Genomic DNA, 24,103 nt, shown 5'->3' with positions numbered 1-24,103 from the left:
AGCAGTTTGGTGGTGGGTTAATGATTGTCTGGGGAGGCATATCCATGGAGGGTCACACAGACTGCTACAGGCTTGACAAAGGCACCTTGGCTGCCATTAGGTATCAGGATGAAATCCTTGGACCCATTGTCAGACCCTATGCTGGTACAGTGGCTCCTGGTGCACGACAATTCCTGGCCTCATGTGGTGAGAGTATGCAGGCAGTTCCTGGAGGATGAAGGAATTGATACCATTGACTGGCCACCACACTTTCCTGACCTAAATCCAATAGAACACCTCTGGGACATTATGTTTTGGTCCATCCAATGCCACCAGGTTGCACCTCAGACTGTCCAGGAGCTCAGTGATGCCCTGGTCCAGATCTGGGAGGAGATCCCCCACAACACCATCTGTCATCTCATTAGAAGCAGGCACCGATGTTGTCAGGCATGTATACAAGAACACAGGAGCCATACAAAGTGCTGCGTACAATTTGGAGTTGCTGCAATTAAATTTTGGCAAAATGGACTAGCCTGCCACATAATTTTTTCACTCTGATTTTTGGGGCGTCTTTGAATTCAGGGCTCTGTAGGTTGATCATTTTCATTTCCATCAAACGATGTGGCATCCTTTCGTTCCTAACACATTACCCAGTCTATATCAGTATAGATATCCAGGAGGATTTCTTTTTCCCATTGAGATCTGATGTGTTTTCAAAGTGTTCCTTTAATTTTTTTGAGCAGTTTATAATATCCTCATTGCCTAATCCTCCTGCTATATTCATTCCTGGTACGTTTTATAATTTGTCTGCCCTGGAGACTTTTAAATGTGCCACCCCATCAGTGCTGAATGAACAATGATTCATTAGTTTGTCTCAATGCCAGTCAGCAAGTGGGCTCGATAGTCAAAAAGACGCTGCACAGACTGTGCACAGTCAAGTTGGGGAGCCTGCACTGGTACAGCGTGGCGCCGCACCCACCACATGACGAAACAGCTTGAGATCCCGGTTGGCAACCCGACCAGGCAGACACGTGGTACAGTCCCACCCTCCGAAAATGACCCTCTATCTGCTGCAGGCAGGTGTTACGTGGGTGACCCCTTGGCCTGGTCCAGCCACTCGGACCCCTTGGGTCGCGCCACATGGCCGTAGTGCTGTAACTGACGCTCCCTCACAATTCAGGTCATGTGCCTCATTCGGGACTCCGTGAGTGACACAAAGTCAAACCAACGGTACCCAAGGACTCTCCGAAGTGACACAGGAGTCCAGTCTACATCTCGGGTCACTGGATAGCGTCCATGTCTCACAAACAGGAAGCACCAGGACTCTAAAGACTTGGACCTTCGTCTTTTTGCAGAGATTTGGGGGGCACCACACACACCCTTTCCAGCAACCTCATGACCCCCCCAATCCGTCTACTGACTTCATAGTAAGAGTCACCAGAGACATGAATGTCACTGCCAAGGTAAGTAAACCTCTTGATGACGAGGTTGACACTCTCTCTGCAGACAGACACACTGCTGTGCCCAAGAGGTCATTAAAGGCCTGATGTTGGATTTTATCAGGACCCTCGCAAGCCCAGACCCTCAGACTCCTCGCTCGGTCTCTCGAGACCCCCCTTCAGAACCTCCATTGACTCTATGAAGATCACAGCATTGTCAGCAAAGTCAAGATCAGCGAGTCTCTCTTCACCAAAAGATGCCCCTCAGCCGCTGGACCCCTCTACCCTGCCCAACACCCAGTCCTTACAAGGACTGTACAGAGTAGGAGCAGAACACACCGCTGACAGACCCCAGAATCAACTGGGAAAAACACAGAGGGTCTGCCTCCACTCACAGTACCAGTGGGACGGGCTGTTCATGATGTCCAGCAACCTCAAGGGGATGAAAATAAGAAGACTTCCCTTCTGGCTTCATGGAACTACCGCACTTCCAGTCCCATTCCAGTGACCTCAGTTCCGTCCCTCTGCTCCTGACGTCATCTCCGGCCACTACCTTCAACGACACTCGCTGTCGATCTCATTTCCAGCCCGTTAATTGTACTTCCTGTATCGTCTCCATATACAGTGGCTTGCAAAAGTATTCGTTACTGTGTTTTTACGTAGCAGCAGGGTGGACGGGACCAGAGACTTTAGTGGCAGCAGGGTGGGTGGAGCTAAATGCTTTAGTGGCAGCAGGGTGGGTGGAGCTAAATGCATAAACACACTACTGAGACTGTGATAAACAAAAAGCAGACACAGGTTAAGTGATGGGGAACCTCCCCGTATACTGGCTGTAGGGTCCAATGCAGTCAAACGGTCACAAAATAACTTAAATACTTGACAAAACTTCAACAGAAATGCTCAGATTTACAGTGGCTTGCAAAAGTATTCGGCCCCCTTGAACTTTTCCACATTTTGTCACATTACAGCCACAAACATGAATCAATTTCATTGGAATTCCACGTGAAAGACCAACACAAAGTGGTGTACGCGTGAGAAGTGGAACGAAAATCATACGTGACTCCAAACATTTTTTACAAATAAATAACTGCAGAGTGGGGTGTGCGTAATTCTTCAGCCCCCTCAGTTGCCCGTAGACATTGCCTGATGAGTGCTAATGACTACATAGAGTGCACCTGTGTGTCATCTAATGTCAGTACAAATACAGCTGCTCTGTGACGGCCTCAGAGGTTGTCTAAGAGAATATTGGGAGCAACAACACCATGAAGTCCAAAGAACACACCAGACAGGTCAGGGATAAAGTTATTGAGAAATTGAAAGCAGGCTTAGGCTACAAAAAGATTTCCAAAGCCGTGAACATCCCACGGAGCACTGTTCAAGCAATCATTCAGAAATGGAAGGAGTATGGCACAACTGTAAACCTACCAAGACAAGGCCGTCCACCTAAACTCACAGGCCGAACAAGGAGAGCGCTGATCAGAAATGCAGCCAAGAGGCCCACGGTGACTCTGGACGAGCTCCGGTGGGGGAATCTGTCCATAGGACAACTATTAGTCGTGCACTGCACAAAGTTGGCCTTTATGGAAGAGTGGCAAGAAGAAAGCCATTGTTGACAGAAAACCATAAGACGTCCCGTTTGCAGTTTGCCACAAGCCATGTGGGGGACACAGCAAATGTGGAAGAAGGTGCTCTGGTCAGACTTTTTGGCCAAAATGCAAAGCGCTATGTGTGGCGGAAAACTAACACTGCACATCACTCTGAACACACCATCCCCACTGTCAAACATGGTGGTGGCAGCATCATGCTCTGGGGGTGCTTCTCTTCAGCAGGGACAGGGAAGCTGGTCAGAGTTGATGGGAAGATGGATGGAGCCAAATACAGGGCAATCTTGGAAGAAAACCTCTTGGAGTCTGCAAAAGACTTGAGACTGGGGCGGAGGTTCACCTTCCAGCAGGACAACGACCCTAAACATAAAGCCAGGGCAACAATGGAATGGTTTAAAACAAAACATATCCATGTGTTAGAATGGCCCAGTCAAAGTCCAGATCTAAATCCAATCGAGAATCTGTGGCAAGATCTGAAAACTGCTGTCCACAAACGCTGTCCATCTAATCTGACTGAGCTGGAGTTGTTTTACAAAGAAGAATGGGCAAGGATTTCAGTCTCTAGATGTGCAAAGCTGGTAGAGACAAACCCTAAAAGACTGGCAGCTGTAATTGCAGCAAAAGGTGGTTCTACAAAGTATTGACTCGGGGGGCTGAATAATTACGCACTCCCCACTCTGCAGTTATTTATTTGTAAAAAATGTTTGGAGTCGTGTATGATTTTCGTTCCACTTCTCACGTGTACACCACTTTGTATTGGTCTTTCACGTGGAATTCCAATAAAATTGATTCATGTTTGTGGCTGTAATGTGACAAAATGTGGAAAAGTTCAAGGGGGCCGAATACTTTTGCAAGCTACTGTAAATCTGAGCATTTCTGTTGAAGTTTTGTCAAGTATTTAAGTTATTTTGTGACCGTTTGACTGCATTGGACCCTACAGCCAGTATACGGGGAGGTTCCCCATCACTTAACCTGTGTCTGCTTTTTGTTTATCACAGTCTCAGTAGTGTGTTTATGCATTTAGCTCCACCCACCCTGCTGCCACTAAAGCATTTAGCTCCACCCACCCTGCTGCCACTCAAGTCTCTGGTCCCGTCCAGCCTGCTGCTATGTAAAAACATAAGAAATCGGATTAACGAGAGGAGACCACACAGTCCGTCTGTCACTCATTTGTTTAACTAACAGCTAAGGTGTCCCCTCGGCTCATCCGGGTGCTTCTTCAAAGTTCTCAAAGTTTCTGCCTCAACTCCATGCCTTGATAGTTTGTTCATTCATTTAGCCCCGCCCAGTCAGCTACCACTCAAGCATTTAGCCACACCCAGTCTGCAGTGACTAAAGCATCTATCCCCGCCCAGACTGTGGCCACTACGGCTACACAAGAATATATATGTGTGTGGTGGGGGGGGAACCCAAAAATAACGAGAATTTTTTTCTGGTGGCTGGATGGGCGTTCGTTCCGACGTTTGCCACTAGGTGCGTGTACTGGACTTGAAGTGCTCTGGCTATTGGGTGATGCAGTGCGGAGAAAACGACCCGAATTGTGGCGATCAGGCGGGTGGCTTCTGCATCATGACAACAGCATTGAGTGTGTGGCAGTGTCTCACGAAAAACAGAATGACAACGGCCCCCCAACTCCCTGGCCCTTGCATCTTGCAATTTTTCTTGTTATTTCCAAGAATGAAGAGGGACCTTAAAGCAAAGCGTTTTTAGGCTGTAGAGGAGGTCAAGAAGCAAACAACGGGGGGCACTGAAGGCCATCACTTTGCAAGAGTTTCTGAACAATTTTGAACAAAGTGGTGGGACAAGTGTATTGCGTCTCAGGGAGAGTAGTTTGAGGGTGATTACATTTTGGAAATGTTCTGAGAAATATATGATTTAAAAAAAATATCTCGTTATCTTTGGGCACCCCCCCTTGTAAGAGATTTTCACAAACATAAGGGGACCATTCAGTCCCATTGTCACTCATTTGTTTGGCTAATTACCAAGCTGTCCCAATATGTCCCTCCAGATCCTTCATAAGGGTTGTCAACGTTTCTGCTTCAACTCCATGATGCAGTAGTTTGTTTATGCATCAAGCTCCGCCCAATCAGCTGCCACTCAAGCATTTGGCCACACCCCACCTGCTGCTGCTCAAACATGCAGTCCAATACACAAGAACATCAGAAATCTGAGGAGACCATTGTTCATGTGTCACTTGTTTGTTTAGCTAGTAGCTCAGCTGTCTCAATGTCTCCTTCAAAGACTTCGTAAAGGTGGTCAGAGCTTTTTGCCTTAACTCCATGTCTCACTAGTTTGTTTATGCATCTAGCTCCAACCAATCAGCTGCCACTGTAGCATTTAGCCTCACCCAGTCTGCTGCCACTCAAGTGTCTGGTCCCGTCCAGCCTGCTGCTACGTAAAAACATAAGAAATCGGATTAACGAGAGGAGACCACACAAGTCCGTCTGTCACTCATTTGTTTAACTAACAGCTAAGGTGTCTTCTCAGCTCATCCGGGTGCTTCTTCGATGTTCTCAAAGTTTCTGCTTCAACTCCATGCCTTGATAGTTGTTTAATTAATGAAGCCCCGCCCAACCAGCTGCCACTCAAGCATTTAGCCCCACCCAGTCTGCTGCCACTCAAATGTCTGGTCCCGTCCAGCCTGCTGCTACGTAAAAACATAAGAAATTGGATGAACGCGAGGAGACCACTCGGTCCGTCTGTCACTCATTAGTTTAGCTAACGGCTACGCTGTCCCCACATCTCATCCAGGTGCTTCCTTAGGGTTCTCAAGGTTTCTGCTTCAACTCCATGCCTTGATAGTTTGTCCATTCATGTAGCCCCGCCCAACCAGCTACCACTCAATCATTTAGCCACACCCAGTCTGCAGTGACTAAAGCATTTAGCCCCGCCCAGACTGCGGTCACTACTGCTACACAAGAATATAAGAGATTTGGCAAACATGAGGGGACCCACTTGCTAATCTGTTTGGCTAATTACCAAGCTGTCCCAAAATGTCCCTCCACTTCCTTCATAAGAGTTGTCAAAGTTTCTGCTTCAACTCCATGATTTAGTAGTTTATTTATGCATGCAGCTCCACCCAATCAGCTACCACTCAAGCATCTAACCACACCCCGCCTGCTGCTGCTCAAGAACATCAGAATTTGAGGAGATCATTGTTCATGTGTCACTTGTTTGTTTAGCTGCCCCAACATCTCCTCCAGATCCTTCTTAAAGATTCTCGAGGTTCCTGCTTCAACTCCATGACTCAGTCACTTGTTCCAGACTCCCTTTGTGTAAAGAAGAGCTTCCCGGCTCCAGTCCTTCATTTCCACAGATGTCTTTGAGTACCTGATTCACCCTTAAGCTAAGAATTCTGCAGGATCAACTTTATCAACGCCTTGGAGGACTTGGAAGACCTGGATTAGGTCCTCATGCAGCTTCCTCTGCTGGAGACTAAATAGATGGAATTCTCCAAGTCTGGCCGAGTATGACGTGGCTTTAACTTCTCAGATGCACCTGGTCGTCTCCTGTGCACAACTTCAAGTGCCACCATGTGGCAGGGCCGTCTTAATGCGTGGGCACGGCTGGGCAGTTGCCCGGGGGCCCACATTTTTTCTGATGCCTATGTATGTTTTTGTTTTGCTATCAAAACAGGGGCTCCAGTGCTCTACTTTGCCCGGGGGGCCTATGATGCTGTTAAGACATTTTAAGATATGGCCATGTGGTGGCTGGGGTCAGATTTACAAAACTTGGGTACAAATAAAAAGCTGCAGCCTCAGCTTAGGAGGGGGATTCTGTACCCCCCTTTGCAAGATATTACTCTGGTATCAAGCCTCTCTGCATTGGAATATTACACACTGATACAAGTGGCATGTTGTATCGTCCATTACAATTGGGATTCTTTAACAACAACAACAACATTTATTTCTCTATCACATTTTCATACAAACAGTAGCTCAAAGTGCTTTATATAATAAAGAATAGAAAAATAAAAGACACAATAAGAAAACAAAATAAGTCAACATTAATTAACATAGAATAAGAGTAAGGTCCAATGGCCAGGGTGGACTGAAAAAACAAAAAAAACTCCAGACGGCTGGAGAAAAAAATTAAACTCTGCAGGGATTCCAGACCATTAGACTGCCCAGTCCCCTCTTAAGGGAAGCTTTAGGCTCAAATTCCTGCTGGTACCAGGCAACCCCGCATATCCTGATGCCCACCCCACCCTAAGTCTCCTGGGTCCACAGCCTGACCCTGAAGTTAAACGTGCCACGGCCCGAGTCGCAGTCCCGTTACCAGTGACGTGAAATGCGCCCGCCGATGTTTTGTTTTTTTCCCCGCTTGAAACGCGCGCGCTCGGCTTCCATTTCGGCTCCAACATGGCGGCGGCGCGCCGCTGTTGCCACGGTTACCGCGCGCCCGGTGAGGGAGCTCTAGAAACGTCGAGCGCGCCGCCTGCTGCGTCACTGCGCGAGAGCGAGGAAGCAGAGACGTGCGAGTTGAGTTCTGGGGTTTCTCGACTCCATTCAAATCAACGCCCGGGCGATACCAAGTGAGAGGCGAGCCGTAAGACTCCCAACACAGGCATCACCATGTAAGTGGGGTACCAGAGGACAAGTCGGGGGGGAAGAAGTGGGTCCGCGGTGGGGAGTCAGGCGGCCCTGGTGTGGGTGCAAGGTGGGGATGAGCCAGCGCTAGGCCTCACCGCCTGCCTGCTTGCCTGCGAGTGCCGCGCTATGGGGAGCGGGCCCAGTCGCCGAGGCAGAGCTGCCCAGTAAGCGCCAGGTTTTCGAAGACCCGCAGTTTAGTTTGACTGATAGTGTGCCTCTGGTTTTGAAGTACTAGCGAGGCCGGAAAGACTCGGCTAGAATTGCCCCGCGTGCTCCGAGTAGCTCGACAGCTAGTGGCAGTTCGCGCGTCTGTTCAGGGTGACGGCAGCCTGAGGTCTTTCGAATCGAGCGGGCTTCACGTGCGCCTCAAGGTTAAAACAAATTCAATAAAAATAAAAAAGGTTCTGGTCATTGCTTTTTTGGGGGGCGACTAAACTGCAGCAGCGTGTTAACGGCCCGAGGTCTGCGACGCAAATGTTCGCTGCTCGCGCGGAGAAAGCGCCCGAGATGCCGGGGGTCGTGACTCACGTGGCGATGCGGACTTTGCTGTTCTCGAGCTTTGAATTACAGAGGAGAATCGCAAAGATGTCGGGTTTATAAAGCCTGCATAGTCTCATTGTACAATTGAGGGGTTTTCTGTCCTGAATTCCGCCCAGCTGTCTGTCAGTCAGAGGCTTATTCGAGGCTGCCCATGCTGTGTGTGTCCAGCCACATGTCTGCTCAACGCAGACGTCGGAGTCAATTATCCATCTTTAGGACCTGCTTGGCTCAACAGCAGTCACATACTTGGGATATGCCCTAAACGTGATGTCACTTTCAACATAAGACGTTTGACAGATGAGAGGTCATAATTCAGTCCGTTTGTTTGTTAAGCTAATAGCTAAGCTATTTCAATATTTCATCCAGATCCTTAAAGGTTGTCAGGTTTTTTGGTTCAACTCCATGTCTCAGAAGTTTGTTCTAGACTGGCGCAACTCACAACATAAAGAAGCGCTTCCTGGCAGCCGTCCTACATGCACACCACTTGTATTCACTATCTGCCTTATCAATGTGTGTAAGGATGCTGAAGACCTTGATGAGGTCCCTACGCAGACTAAACTGGTTTAATTCTCTGAGTCTGAGCCTGGGATATTCCTGATGGCTCTCCTCTGCACAGCTTCAAGTGTAGTGTTATGTCCATGGGTCAGATTTATAAAACACACAAAAAGAGGCTCAATTGGCACGGTCAGGATTTATTTAAAAAAAAAAAAAAACTATGGGAGGAATTTTTTTGGCAACTCTGACCCATCTGTACGCAACGTTTCAGAGAAGGTTGAAAGTGGCGACACCTTTCATCAAGCAGGGAAATGCAGCCAAACGCCAACTCCTGGGTAAAATAATTCGTATCCTCAAGCCGTTATTGTAATGTGTCTTGATGTGATGGGAATATGACTCGCAGGCTGTCGTCTTTTTTTTTTTAGTTCTCTTTTAAGAGGGTCAATGCTGCGTATTTCCTCGGAAGAACTTTTCAATTTTCCCCTGTTGGCACTTCTGACCAGGTCAAAAATATCTCCGTCAAGCTTCACTCCGTCATGCCCGCTCTTCTGGAAGTCATTAAACAAACGATAAGGCACTACATACAGTTTGCTTGTTGTTGTTACTGCCAATGTGAAAAGTCAGTTTGGAGCTGTGCCCGGTTCTTCTAATGTAATCGGAGTAATTGACCCCACTCATTAAAATAGGGGCACTTAGCGAGAATGAAGCTGCTTTTGTTAACTGTGAGCAGTGACATTCCATTATGCAGAAGTCCTCTGTGATGCCACGATATGGCTGACAATCATTGTGTCTCAATGTCTTGGGTCAGCCTGTGATTCATTTATTTTGAGGCAGATGTGATGGTGCTACATTTACATGGCGACTGGCTTGTTGGTCACATAACTGGCTGATCCCTCAGTTTTTCATATGGCACATACTATTCATTGCAACAGCAATCCTGTCATTGCATGTACCAGGTGGTAACGGCTGTCTGCCCAGATGCTGGCACCTTATGCCTTTCCATGACCCCTAGAATGCAGAGAAGAGATGTTGTTGTAATAGCATGCTTGATCTTGGACAGTCAATTGTGAAGGACATACCCCTGAATGCAGATGTCAGGGTCTCAAAAAGTCCGGTGGTGGCTGCTGTGACAACCAGTGAAGGTCTTAGGCATCAGCGTGATGACATATGTATGAGTTCGATTAGCATAGCATGTTTGGTTGCACTTATTTATGCACATTTATAGATCATTGTGGTTTATAAATGCAAAATGCATGGAAGTGAGCCTAATTTTTTTTGGCTTGTACATTTTCCCGCTTTTACGGTATTCACATATTTTCATGTTCGATTCCATGCAAAGTTTTACAAATGAGACGCAAGAACTGCAAAGAATACTCCAGATGTCATCACACTGGTGTACTATACGGTCTAAAAATAACGTCTCTCAATTCATATTCAGTGGTTGTTATATTAGAACCTAACGTTTTGTTTGACTTTTTTAATGGCTTCTGCACATTAAGATAATGAAAATCGTGCCACCCATAAGCGCTGGAATCCTTTTTGGAGGTCTCTTCCTGTAGCTCAGTGTCCTCCATCTTGGTTTTATAATTGATGTGCCGTTTGCCCACATAGAACACTTTGCACTTTTCTACATTAAACTCCATTTTCCATGTGTTTGGCCAGTTCTGAAGCTTATCCAGCTCTTCTTGATTTGATTTTGCCACCACCTCTGGGTTTGTCTTTACTCCAGTTTTAGTGACATATGCAAATTTCACAAGTATACCATCAACAGCGGACTCAGAGTCATAAATGTAACTCAGAAAAAGCAATGGTTGAGGACAGACCCCTGAGGGACTCCCCTGATGACCTCACTCCTCTTTTCTGCACTCTCTCTCCTGCCTGTTAACTCAACTCAAGCTCCTGTTTTGTCTGTTACCTCTGATGCCTTCCAGCTTCTAGTTTCAGAATTAATCTTTGCTGTGGGACAACTGAGTCAAAAGCCTTTTGAAAGTCAGAGTCAGTTCTGTCATGTTGCAGATGCCCGTTCAAAGAAACTGAAAAGATCGGTTTGACAAGATCTTCCTGTCATAAATTCCTGCTGGCTTTTACGAAGTATGTTATTTTCATGTAGGTAATTTTTTTTTTTGTAGGTAAAGTCGTTTCTTATTAAAGTTGCCTTGATATTTTTTTTCTGATTCATCACAGGGTGTTGTTGTGTACACAGCCACCCGTCGGCATGACATAAGAACGTTGAAACGATTTTGACAAGAAGGGGCTGTTCGGCCCAACAGAGCTCACCAGTCCTATCTGCTTAATTCCTACAAAATAACATCTTTCATTATTGACATTATGTGTTTAAACTGTTAAAATCCACACAGTTCAATAATGGGTGTACTGAGTCAACCAAGGGCACCTGAGTCTGAAGGTAGATTAGCATTCAGGTATTCACTGAGAAATGAGAAATACATGGCAAAACATATGAATGTGTGAAAACTGCAGTGACCTCTCCACATGAAGTTGGGTTCATGATGTCCACATTTAAAGGAGTTGTTCACACAGCAATTACATTGTTTTATATGTTCCTCCATGTAGATTGTAGAAAAAAGAAAAAATGTTGGTGTCTGATAAAATGGGAACCGATTGTAATAAATGCTGGACAGCAGCAAAGGGTATCGTAATATTTGAACACATGCATTTTTCACTAAAATATTGTTAAATCCAAAAGATGGAAGTAACCCACAAATGGGCACCTCCTTCACATGCGGTCTTGCTTTTCAGTTGAAGGCTTGCCTCTTCCTCGCGTTTATTGGTCCAGAGTCCTGTCCTCAATTTAAAAGCATAATTCCGTGTGAAGGAGCTTTGTGTCCGTGGGCTACTTCCATTCTCCTGGGTTATTTATTTAACAGTATTTTAGAGAATAATGCATGTGACTGAATGCCGTGATGTGTAATGTGAAATTTTTTTTTTTTTGTGGAATTTTTTCATATTGCTTGCTGTTGTCCGACGGTGGTCATCATGTTCCCGTTGTAACAAACATTTTATCCGTTTTCTACAAAAGCACAAGATTAAACATTTTTCATGACTTCCACTACAGAGTGCAAAGTAACGTTTTTAAAAAAAAAAAAAAAATTTTTTTTGGTGGAGTATTCCTTTAAGCCAATCCTGAAGCTTTATTTATTTATTTATTTTTATATGTATATATACGCACACACACTAGAATGCCCCCTGCAGCTCTGCCAGCGTAGCAGTGAAACAGGACAAACTTTAAAAATCAGTGAACAAACGGGTATCTCTAGCAAAGCGGAGGCAAGGTACACTCCAACACGTGGCGAGAGGCAGAGCGACTCGAACGGAGGCTGGTACGTGAGTGAGTGAGGAGGGCTCTGCCCCAAAGCCTCTCTCTTGGATTCACGCTAATAAATCGGTACCGCAAGCAAACTTTGATACTTGGCACGGTGAGAGAAGCCGCCAAAATCAACTGGAATGTTCAAGCAAATTATAGAAAAAACCCTGATCTAAATCCGTTAAGTAGTTCTCTTGTGAAAAGCGGACATAGACGGACATTGGATTTTATATATTTATCATCCGAAAAAAGTACTTTGGACCACTGAGCAACAGTCCAGTGCTGCTTCTCTGTAGCCCAGGTCAGGCGCTTCTGCCGCTGTTTCTGGTTCAAAAGTGGCTTGACCTGGGGAATGTGGCACCTGTAGCCCATTTCCTGCACACGCCTGTACACGGTGGCTCTGGATGTTTCTACTCCAGACTCGGTCCACTGCTTCCCCAGGTCCCCCAAGGTCTGGAATCGGTCCTTCTCCACAATCTTCCTCAGGGTCCGGTCACCTCTTCTCGTTGTGCAGTGTTTTCTGCCACACGTTTTCCTTCCCACAGACTTCCCACTGAGGTGCCTTGATACAACACTCTGGGAACAGCCTATTCGTTCAGAAATTTCTTGCTGTGTCTTACCCTCTTGCTTGAGGGTGTCAATGATGGCCTTCTGGACAACAGTCAGGTCGGCAGTCTTACCCATGATTACGGTTTTGAGTAATGAACCAGGCTGGGAGTTTTTAAAAGCCTCAGGAATCTTTTGCAGGTGTTTAGAGTTAGTTGATTCAGATGATTAGGTTAATAGCTCGTTTAGAGAACCTTTTCATGATATGCTAATTTTTTGAGATAGGAATTTTGGGTTTTCATGAGCTGTATGCCAAAATCATCAATATTAAAACAATAAAAGGCTTGAACTACTTCAGTTGTGTGTAATGAATCTAAAATATATGAAAGTCTAATGTTTATCAGTACATTACAGAAAATAATGAACTTTATCACAATATGCAAATTTTTTGAGAAGGACCTGTATATGGGATACACTGTGATGGACACATAAGGGTAGGTACATATTGGGAATTAGCTTAATAGCGTACAGGCCACAGCGCTGCAATTTCATTCTTTGACTTGTATTTTTCTTTAAGCAAAAGCCTGGCAGACTGCAACCTGTGCATTATAAATTACATGGGATTTTATTATCCAGCAGCTCTAGAGAGGTTAGGAGCAGGCACTGATACAGCGCATTGCCGCACTCGCCACATGACAAACCAACTCGGGATCCAGATTGGGACCCGAGTGCAGCTATGCAATTGGTGACACCTCAGCACCACACCAGTTCAGATGGAATGGCACAGTGGGAGGTTTTTTTATGGTGGCTGGAGTGCCAATTTTGCCACCCACCCCCAAGTGTTTCCCTACAGGTTGGAGGGCCTACATGCAGGGCTGGATGCAGAGTAACGTCATACCCAGAATGGAGCAATTGCAGGTTAAGGGCCTTGCTCAAGGGCTCAACAGAGTCCCTTATGACATTTATGGGATTCGAACCGGCAACCTTCTGATTGCCAATGCAGGTCCCTAGCCTCAGATCCACCACTCTGCCCTAGCAGGTCTTTTTTACATTGCATGCATCTGTTTAAAATCTAGAGTGCTTTATACATTTCGAAAGGTTTAAAATGCAAAAACAAAAATACCATAGTGTATTATTCACATAGATATAAACTAATCTAATAGCTAAGCAGACGGGCTTGATGGACTGAATGGTCGCCTATCGTTTTTCAGATTTCTTATGTGCTAATATATAAAGAGATTTTTATGAGTTATGCTTTTAATATTCATACTTTTTATTTAGTAATTAATAAAGGAGCCTGGCCTAGCTGGCATTGAAGTAAATAAACATAACATTTCAGTCTATTGAGCTTTGACCACCCGGCTCTCCAGACCCTCCTCGGTCCCCTCCATTTCACTGTGATGCATACAGACGTCAAAAGTTCTGGTAAAATACGGCTAAGTTCTGATGTTACGTCTCATTCGTGATGTGAAATTCTTGCTGAAGTCCAACTTGAATGCTGCAGATTGTAGCCTGATCAAAATGTCACTGATGCCAAGGGACCACCATAGGACTCCGACAAGAGCAGAACAGGGGGGGAAAAAACAAATCAGTGTTGAAACAAGAGTTTGATAATGTTTATTGATTAATTTTGGGCATACACTGTTTTTTTAGAAATTGTGCTGAAGCAACTACTTGCACTGTATGATCAAGTTCTCCGCCGTATGTGTTTTATAACTGTACGAGTATGTTTGGTCTGGTCATGAGTACATGGCCTTGACAATTTTTTTTTTTTACCATTGACATTTTGTAGTAAAGTTCTACTATTTCAGAAAAATCAATATGTTCACAAGCTCCTGAAAATGTCAAAAAAGAAAAGAGCGGCTTTGCTGACTGTTGTTGTGCTCTACTTTGAAAGTTAAAGAAAAGATAAAAGGCAGGTATAACTGGACATGTGGACAGTTGAGGCGCGCACAATACAGACTGTCACTTATAGAAGGGGTGCCCAATACGTCGATCGCGATCACAAAGGTAGTGCAGGTAGATCGTGTTACATTTTTTTAAACGTCTATCGTATATCCTCCCTATGGCATTTGCCACTTGGTTGACATACAGGGCCGCCAGTCTGAGATCTCTTTTCTTGTAACACACTGGTCATCCCACTCGCACAATCAAACGCATGAGCCACTGCAAAGCCCCGGCTGTGATCTATTTGGCCTTCCAGTTTATATCGACTAAAGTAGGGATTTAAATAAAATAGTTTGGGGAAGGTCTGGGCTGGATGTGGAATTGGAAGAGGATTTTTTTTTTTTCTCACAGTGTCACAATCGAAGTGCGTTTGTCTGATCTCTCAATCTATCATTGCTATTCCAAAGAAGGAAAATGTGGAAAGGCACTTTCGAACTGTTCATAAAAACTGACGTCCTTACAAAAAGTGATCTGAGAAAGACAAAGGAGAGGGAACTAAAATCGCAGTTAATCGGACAGCCGTCATTTTTCACTTGGCTGAATTCAGAAGCTCCTTGACTGCATTATATGGGTCTACATATTTATGTGAGTTGGCTTTTTCCCCACATGGTGATCATTAAATCCAAATACTGTAGTGACCATAAATGTATTGAATTATATATAAAATAGCATTTTTAATGTAGGTAGATCATTTCGATCTGGTCATTTTAAAAGTAGCTCGCAAGCCAAAAAAGTGTGGGCACCCCTGCTTTACAGAATGATTTTCTTCTGTGTGTTTATATCTCGGGTTCTACCTGTAAACATTTCCTAAGATCTTTTTTTTGTCATTGGTCATTTAGTTGTATATGTGTTACTACTATATGAGAGCTTTTTTGGGGAAAAAAAAATATTGGGATGACAATGACAGTACCCAAAAATGTACTGCAGTTGCTGCCCAATGAATTTTGGGAAATTTGATGGCGTGAGGCTGCTCATACTACAGTACGGCTCACAGAAACCTCTGACATGACAGAAAGTCTTTCCATGATACAACAGCCGCATTGTATGGTGCAGTCAGGCATTGCAACCCCTTTCCTACTGCACTTGAAACAAAGGCCAGTAAAGCTGAAATTTGGGCCAACTCCCAACATCAGTTGGCGGCTGCAAAACTGCCTTAAAATCCTGGGAAAAAAATGGCACAGTGTTGCCTGGCATTAGGGCTTTTCGAACAAGTTGCCTGATGAAAACGCCCGCAAACCTGATGCTAATAAAATGGAAGCCTCAGTCACGCTAGACTGTTCAAGCTAATGGGGCAGAATCTTGATGTGACTGTTTTCATGGTTTTGTACCCTAGAAGTTTCATATTTACTGCAGATGGAAGAAGGGCCACATCTTCTTTGTTAGATTAAAATATGGCAGCAGCACAACCACATTACATCATGGCGTGTGCTGTTGGTTATTTGTCTTGCCTGCTGTAAGAATTGTTTGCAATGGCATTAAATGATACGCAGTTTCATGGCGACAGCCAACTTATTGAGCAAAGGCAGCCATTGCTTAAAGTTTATAAATATTGCATTTGGTTGATCCCTTTCATCCAAGGAGACTGGCACTTTTTGTGATGGTTGGCGCACAGGCAAGTGACTCACTGAAGAGAAGGTGAGAATTGAATTGACACCCTTGGGGATTAATGTCCACGGTCTTAGCCACTACATCATACTGCCTTCCTAATGATTGGCAAAGCTGGCATACTGTATGCTTGAATCTGCAGTGTAATCTGGGATGGAGTGTTGTATCCAATGAAGCTTCTAAACAGTTAAAGCACATTAGGGTGCTGTTCATGTCTTCAGCAACAGAATTTCAAATCCTTAATGAACAGCCACCCGTTCTCTTCAGCGATTTTGATTGCTACCCTGTCATTTAAGAGTGTCCACAGTCTTTAAACTGTCACAACCGCACTGTATGAAGTTAACGTTAGGCGGAGTGCTGGCTCCGAGGCTAGGGATCTGCACTGGCAATCGGAAGGCCAATTGGGACTCTGCTCTGTTGGGCCCTTGAGCGAGGCTCTTAACCTGCAATTGCTGAGCGCTTTGAGTAGTGAGAAAAGCGCTATATAAATGCAAAGCATTATTATTAGAATTAATTATTAACATGGTTAGCAGGCCTTGAAAGTTCAGTGTGTGTGTGTGGATAGCCCACTTGTCCTTTTCTGTTATTTTGTACTCTGCTTTATAGTGTTCTACCGTAATGGTTTTGGATTGTACTGTTCCTTTTATTGCTTGCTGCACTATATACAATAATATTTTAAGACAAGTAAATTTTGCCCATTATCACATAATTATAACAGTACCATTTATGTATTAATTGCTTTTTTTTAACTGTTTCCTTAAGTCACACTCCACCTAGTTTCAGCCCAGCCAATTGTTTGGCCCTGCCCGGTGCATTGTTACTGCCTTTCAAGATGAAGCTTGTTTTTTCTAGCTTAGGAGCAGCTGTAATTGAGATTGAACGTGGGCATTAAGGTTTGTACTTTGTTCCCTCATTTCAGAATCTGTCCAGTTCAGATTTATTTACATACAGTCATGTCATTCGTACTCGTGGCCAAGAGTTCCCTCTTAGTTTTTGTTTTACTGATGAGCAGGTGTGAATAATCGATGAGCCTGGTACTTTCATTTTACAATCGACGTCTTCATTCTCACTACACTACACAAGCTTTCCACCCATGAAGTATAAATCTGTCACCGTGAAGCACAGGTTTTCACCACAAAGCACTAACACGTGATCGACGAGCATTGTCCAATATATGATGTCTCGATTGGTCACAGTGACACAAGAACGACGAGTCGCTCCCCGTGGTGTTTGGGAAGCACAGCGTCGTGGCACTGCTCTCTGTGAGGGGGGCACTGAGTGGCAGTTTAAAAGTGCTGTGAGGCACCACAGAAAAACAATGCCAAGACTCGATTATCAGTTTGTGCCACTCCAAACTGGCAACTGAAGTATGCATATTGGTGACCCACAGAGCCTCAGTTTCTGTGATCAACATATGGGCCTGAGATCGAATGAAGCCATAAGTCTGTGCCTGACTGTACTCAAGTTTGAAAAAAAATGTTACGGCAGCCTTGTCTGTGACTCACTTTTGAGTGTTTGTAATGGATTGATTTTCAATACGTCTTACACAATATTGTCCTGACTCTTACATGCTGGAGCCACCAGCTATTCTAACTAAGCACACTAGCCTGGCCGAATGTAGGGGACCGAATCCCAATGTGACTGTGAGGCGAGGTTTTCATGGTTTTGTAGCCCATAAAAGCAGTGTTTATTGCAGACGGAGGAAGGGGCACACGTTGTCTCTTTGATTTAAAATAATCTGGCAGCAGCACAACCAGATTACATCATGGGGTGACCTCTTGGTAACGGTTATTTGTCATGCCTGCTGTAAAAGATGTTTGCATTGGCAGCACAACGTATTGAGCAAAGGCAGCTATTGCTAAAAGTCTAATTAATTATTACTTTGGTTACGTTATTACATTGGCCGATCCCCTTCATCCAAGGCGACTGGCAAGATCACAATATGTTGTCTGTTTACAGATATTTTGGGCCGGTTGACGGTCATTGAAGTGCAGGTTAGAATAGAAATTGGGGATTTATGCCAGTGGTCTTAGCCACTACTGTACACCATACTGCCTTCCTAATGATCAACAAAACTGACCTATACATGATTCTGCAGTGCAGCTTGGGACACAGCATACTGTATTATCAAATGGAGACAGGTCATGTTAGCGTGCCTTCTAATGTTAGGGTCGGGGAGTGGCCAGCGAGACTCTCTTTGGTTTGTGCCACTCCACATGGGCAGTATGCAGACCAATAGAGGCCTCATTTGCATTGACCACTACACTTTATGACTGATGCCTGCTCCCGCATGGTGCCGTAAGTGGGTACAGGGCTCCACTTGTTTTTGTAAAATGTTTTTGCAGACTTGTATATCATGTCACTTTTGTCTTTTATCTTTGGTTCACTTTCAGTGCACCTTGCATGATGTGGTCTTAACTAATTTATATGCTTGTGCCTCTGAATATTATATATATCAGAAAGTGACACGTGATATGGACATAGCAGGGATACTCTGATCCATTTTTTAAAAGGCCAGTACCGATCACCGAATTCACGTTACTTGATTGGCTAATGCAGTGTTTTTGTATTTTTTTTCTTTATCCCTTTAAAAATCTTTTTCCACTAATCTGCTGCATTACCAGACAAATAGAAGTTTTATTTCCTGTTGTAAAATGTATGTTTATAATTAAACTATAGACCTCAGGTGTTAACTTTGTTTTTTTAACAAAATTAAATGATGTAGACTTATTGTTCAGTGACACTAAAATAAATGAAAATTTCATTAAAGTACATGCTTTAACTAATAGAATATGTACAAAAATGTTTATCCATAATACATATGGCATAAAAGTAAAATCATATTTTTTTCTGTAATGTTCCTATCTGAAGCATGGCTTAATTAAAAGCAGACGTTTTCACCATTTCTCTAACAAAAAAATATATTATTTCACTTGTTTATATCGAGCATGGATGGACACAATGATTGTCACAACGTTAGCGAGGAATCCGTGTTCCTGTCAGAGTTTTGCTCTTAGGCTTATCGTCAGGTCTTCAGATCTTCAATGTCCCCAGTTACCAGCTGTGGTATTTGACTGTTTATTCAGTGCATACTTTGTTACTCGCCAAAACTGCATTACCATTTTACACCTCCTCTTTCCTTCACATCAACGTAAGCCTCCCGATAAAATGATACGGCACATACAGCCTAGCGACAACCAACAGAATCAGTCTGTCCGGCGTACATGCTCAGACCAACGCACAGAAACCTCGACATCACATCAGACCAACCAGCACAGGCGAGAGACGCCTTAGAACAACAAAGACAACGTATGACAAACCACAGGGCGACTTTATCTGAAGATCAGCGGCAGCAAGTCTTGCACCTCGACGGTGAATGAAAAACGAATTACGCACACAACCTTTCTGAAGAGCAGCGGCAAACGGCTGGACGACAAGAAACATTGCAGTAACACTGACCACTCCAAACAAGATATTCACTTTGTATTGCGGCGTAGGCAACTCCCCATTCGTTGAGCATATCGTATGACTATCGACAGGTCACAAGGACAGACATTTAATAACGTTAGAGTTTATTTGCCAAGCCCTGTTTTTACCACATAACTACATTTGTTCAGAGTTACATTGAAACCCGGTTTAAATGTACAGGTACTTGCAGGTTACACACAGAGAAATAATTTCACTGACAATAATGTTCATTTCTTAATTGTCCCTAGTGTGTGTCTGTGTGTGCGCCCTGCAGTGAGTTGGCGCCCTGCCCGGGGTTTGTTTCCTGCCTTGTGCCCTGTGCTGGCTGGGATTGGCTCCAGCAGACCCCCGTGACCCTGTAGTTGTGATATAGTGGGTTGGATAATGGATGGATAACGTTCAGGCAACAAACTGCTTTTTCGGACAATTCTAGACGTCGGTACATGAGCTGACGACCGCACTTCACACATACTGACTTACGTGTGCCCTGCGTGTCACTTCTTATCCAGTGTGTTCTGTTAACCTGTTCATGTGACACTTTGTATTGTAAATACTCACGATGATAATACCATCCCATACTAATCATGGGACTATTGTAATATTGAGTCCTCTCACAAGTCACTACTTATTCAAATAATCTTTCTTACTGTAATGTGACATGTTCTTCTCTGTCATCATCATCTTTTCATTAATGCTTATATTCTTGCACAATTTGTAGTATTTATATATTCTCGCACAATCAATCGATATTGGCAAATAAACGCTGCTTACATGTAAATATACCTGCACGAACAGGTTTTAATTATTTTAAATCATTAATTGCACTACAGCTTTTTGCTGTTAAAATACACATTTACTATTTTTATGCAGGTGTTTTTTTTTTTCAGTATATCAGCTAGACATTCAGAATTTTTGAGATGTAATTCTAAAATATGGATTACCATTTTAATTATGTAGTACTTCCTATTAAAATGTCATCTGTATGACACACAGCACCACATGATAAACACTGTGCAATTTTTTTCTTTTAACCAAGCAGCAATTTCAAATTCTCTTTTTCTAATTTCATTTTAATCAAGCATGCCACCCAAACTCGAGCCGTGCCCCTTTTAATTTAAAGTACAAAATAATGTCTGAATTCCTTAAAGCAGCTGTTCTTGACATTTGTATGACTTCCCAGATTACTTTTCTTTTCAGTGTATTACTCCACTTTAGTGTAAAGACTAATCTTCCTACCAATCCCCTCTTGTTCACTGATCAGACTCGTCTCCATTCATTGCCCTTTGTTTAAACTGCAGGAAGTTTGCTGCATAGAAGGCTCAACTACCATAATACTTTGTGTAAAAGAGCACTACAACTAAATTACCGTAAAGCTTAGAAAAGCAGGGAATGAAAAAAAGACATGCAGGTTAGGTGCATTGGCGATTCTAAATTGTCCCTAGTGTGTGTGTGTGTGCGCCCTGTGGTGGGCTGGCGCCCTGCCCGGGGTTTGTTTCCTGCCTTGCACCCTGTGTTGGCTGGGATTGGCTCCAGCAGACCCCCGTGACCCTGTAGTTAGGATATAGTGAGTTGGATGATGGATGGATGAAAGAAAATCATCCTTTTTCCCAATCACCAACAGTCTTTTTTTTTTTTTTTTTTTTTTTGTGAAATTTTTCCGATTTCAATCGGAGCATCCCCAGTAAACACGGACGGAGTAAAGTAGCCCAGTCAGGTCACTTGTGCTTGACATTTGCGTATGCTGAGAAGCATGGTTAAGAGAAGAAAGAGTAGCATGGAGGACAAAGGCTGTGTCAGGCTAACCGACTCTGCACTTTTGGACCACAGAAAGGTGCTGCCTTGAATAGGAATGTGTATCCCTCCAAAGGCTGGTCACCTGAAACTTGCTGTAGGGTATCTAGCAAGTGGTGGCTGGGAGCGGGTGGAGGGCGACTCGGCCAGTTAATAACGGGGTCATTAGCTGGGCTGCTGTCAGGTGGCAGCAGATGTCACAATTTTTTGAAATTGTGTCTATCTGGATAAAAAAAACACTAATCTGTTACACCTAATCTTAAATTCTCCACCTTTTTTCTGTTGTGAATGTGTATTTGAAGTATGTGGGCATTACTCGGTTAAATGTGGGTGTAACAGTCAGGCTTGAAAGGTGGTGAACCCTTCTTGGCTGCCGTTATTTGAGATAATATATAGACCTGAACTCCATACAGTAGGTACAAACCTGCAGACTCCCACAACCGTTTTTACTTGCATGTCTTCACAAAATCCTGACAGTAAAACCATAGCAAAAATGTGTACCTTTTATTTGCTTATTTTGTGTTCTCTGTATTTTTATTAATCTATTATGATTGCGATGTGTTTATAAAGTATGGCGTGCTTAAAACTCATACTGTGCTGCTTAATGAGGTGCACCTTTGGAAGTGCAGCTCCTCACACAAATGGGGAATTCACAAACTGTTAGCTTTACTCTGACAGAGGATATTTTTTTGTTGTTTATGCAGCCCATTTTGCACACACACATTTGGCGCAGGTGCCATCCCTAAGTAGCTCTGATAGTTGTGTGAAAAAGAAAGTGCACCCTCTTAAGGTTTTACATTTAAGGACATAAAGTCGTCTGGTCCTTAGCAGGTCTTTAAATGAGGTAAACACAACCTCTGATGATCAAAAACACTTGACATATTACTCTGTGTCAGTATTTATTTAAAAAAAAAAAAAACTAAGCCAAAATACCGAAGCAGGGTGTGAAAAGTGAAGCCCACCCTTACTGCTTCCATAGGAATTGAGAGCCTGGCACTGCTAATCAAATGCACTCGGTTAACTGATCCTCAGCAAGTGTGACCTCCTCGATAAAAGCACACGTCTTGTCAGTTTGCTGGTGTGGAGCATTCAGGTGTGTGTTAACAGTGCCAAGGAGGAAAGACATCAGCAATGATCTCGGAGAAGCAGAAGCACGGGTTATAAGGCCACGTCCAAACAATTTGAAGTCCATCACTCTGCAGTGAGACATTTCTCAGGGTGTCTACTTAGACCTTTTATTTTGTCATATTAGAAGTTATAAAAGTAATATATTTTAGAACACTTTTTAATTTAGTATAAGTGTGGTTTTTAAAATGTATTTTTTTTATGTATATATTATTTTCAACTTTTTAGTCTTGGGTTTGTTTTAGTTCTCTCCGTTACTAGCAGCATCTATTGGTGAAATCTTGAAATTGTATGAAAATTTCATTTCTTAATTAACATGGATTAATTGATCAATTAGTGAAACTGATTATTGATTCATGTATTGTCATTGGAAGTGATTTGGACAATAGGAAGTGGGGTAATATCGATTACAAGATTTGTACCAGACAACAAACTGGTGAATGTAAAGCGAGGTAAAATAAGAACCGCTCATGATCTCTGAGAGCTGTTGGGCTTTGCCTCATGATTCCTACTGCAGAAGGGCCAGGGTCTTGGTATTACCATAATCCGAATTGGCAGCTGAGGTATTTAACACTTTATTTTCTGCTGTAATTTTGAATGTAGTAAAATGAGACTTTTTTTTTTTTCCTCCCCTCTCCCATTAGGCACCCTGCTACTGCAAAGTGGTACGACAGACGAGACTATGTCTTTATTGAATTTTGTGTAGAAGACAGTAAAGAAGTAAAAGTAAACTTCGAAAAATCAAAACTTAGTTTCAGGTAAGCCCCTGAGGGACTTTGTTATTATTATCATTATTACTGCCACCAGCCATTACTGGTAAATTTGTGTCACCTGGGATTGTCTTCTCATTGTTTCAGTGAGTTGCCTTCCACTGATAGCAGCTTAACGGCCATTACTTTTGATATTACTAGGAATGTAGCTAGCATCCAGCTGTCCAGTTTTGGGATAGGATTGCAGCTTCTGCACTAAATTTTTTTTTTTTTTTTGTCTAGTTGTTTTGGTGGAGTAGATAGTATATCACATCAAAATGAAATTGAACTCTTTGATGGAATTGACCCAAATGTAAGTTAATGCAGATTTTCATATTTGGGAACAGATTGTTGTATGCCTTTGTACAAAACCTTTAACTCTCTAATCTTTCATTTTTGCTTTCCAGGAATCTAAGCACAAACGTACAGATAGATCTGTTTTGTGTTGTTTACGAAAAGCTGAATCTGGGAAACCATGGCCAAGATTATCAAAAGATAAAGCAAAGGTGCGTACCCTTCCTACAATACAAGTTTTGGGACAGTTAGTGCTGGAGCTGCTTAAAGACGATCCATACAGCAGTCTTGTAATTATTGTCTTTAAGAGTGTCTGTGTTTATGTAGAGCTCCCATGTGACCTACTGTGCCAACTTATGTGGCCATCTTACCTGCAGTGGACTTGTTGGCTTTGCTGTTGAGTCATGTGAGTTGTAAAGTGCCCTTGTTGCTACCTGTGTGTGTTCTTTGCAGATGAACTGGCTCAGTGTTGACTTCAATAACTGGAAGGACTGGGAAGATGATTCGGATGAAGAATTATCCAGTTTTGATCGCTTCTCAGAGGTAAATCAGTAAGCAGGTCTAAGGGGTACAGCATCATACCGATGTAATAGCTCGGATTGCACCC

At 43.5% G+C, this 24,103-nt stretch overlaps 1 protein-coding gene across 1 annotated transcript in view; it reads left to right on the top strand.

Annotated features, from left to right (window-relative positions):
• Positions 1–7,463: 7,463 nt before the first annotated feature.
• The window catches only part of LOC120524816 (prostaglandin E synthase 3-like), a 33,072-nt gene continuing 16,432 nt past the window's right edge, over positions 7,464–24,103 (top strand). Inside the window, exons 1-5 of the mRNA XM_039746573.1 lie at positions 7,464–7,598; positions 23,098–23,211; positions 23,446–23,515; positions 23,610–23,708; positions 23,950–24,039. Coding sequence (XP_039602507.1) covers positions 7,597–7,598; positions 23,098–23,211; positions 23,446–23,515; positions 23,610–23,708; positions 23,950–24,039 — 375 coding nt within the window. The 5' untranslated portion in view covers positions 7,464–7,596. The remainder of the gene's footprint in view (positions 7,599–23,097; positions 23,212–23,445; positions 23,516–23,609; positions 23,709–23,949; positions 24,040–24,103) is intronic.

The sequence above is a fragment of the Polypterus senegalus genome, chromosome 3 (genome assembly GCF_016835505.1).
Source record: "Polypterus senegalus isolate Bchr_013 chromosome 3, ASM1683550v1, whole genome shotgun sequence".
Taxonomy (NCBI): Eukaryota; Metazoa; Chordata; class Cladistia; order Polypteriformes; family Polypteridae; genus Polypterus; species Polypterus senegalus.
Note: the sequence above shows the minus strand (reverse complement) of the source record. Positions and strands in the feature narration are given on the sequence as shown.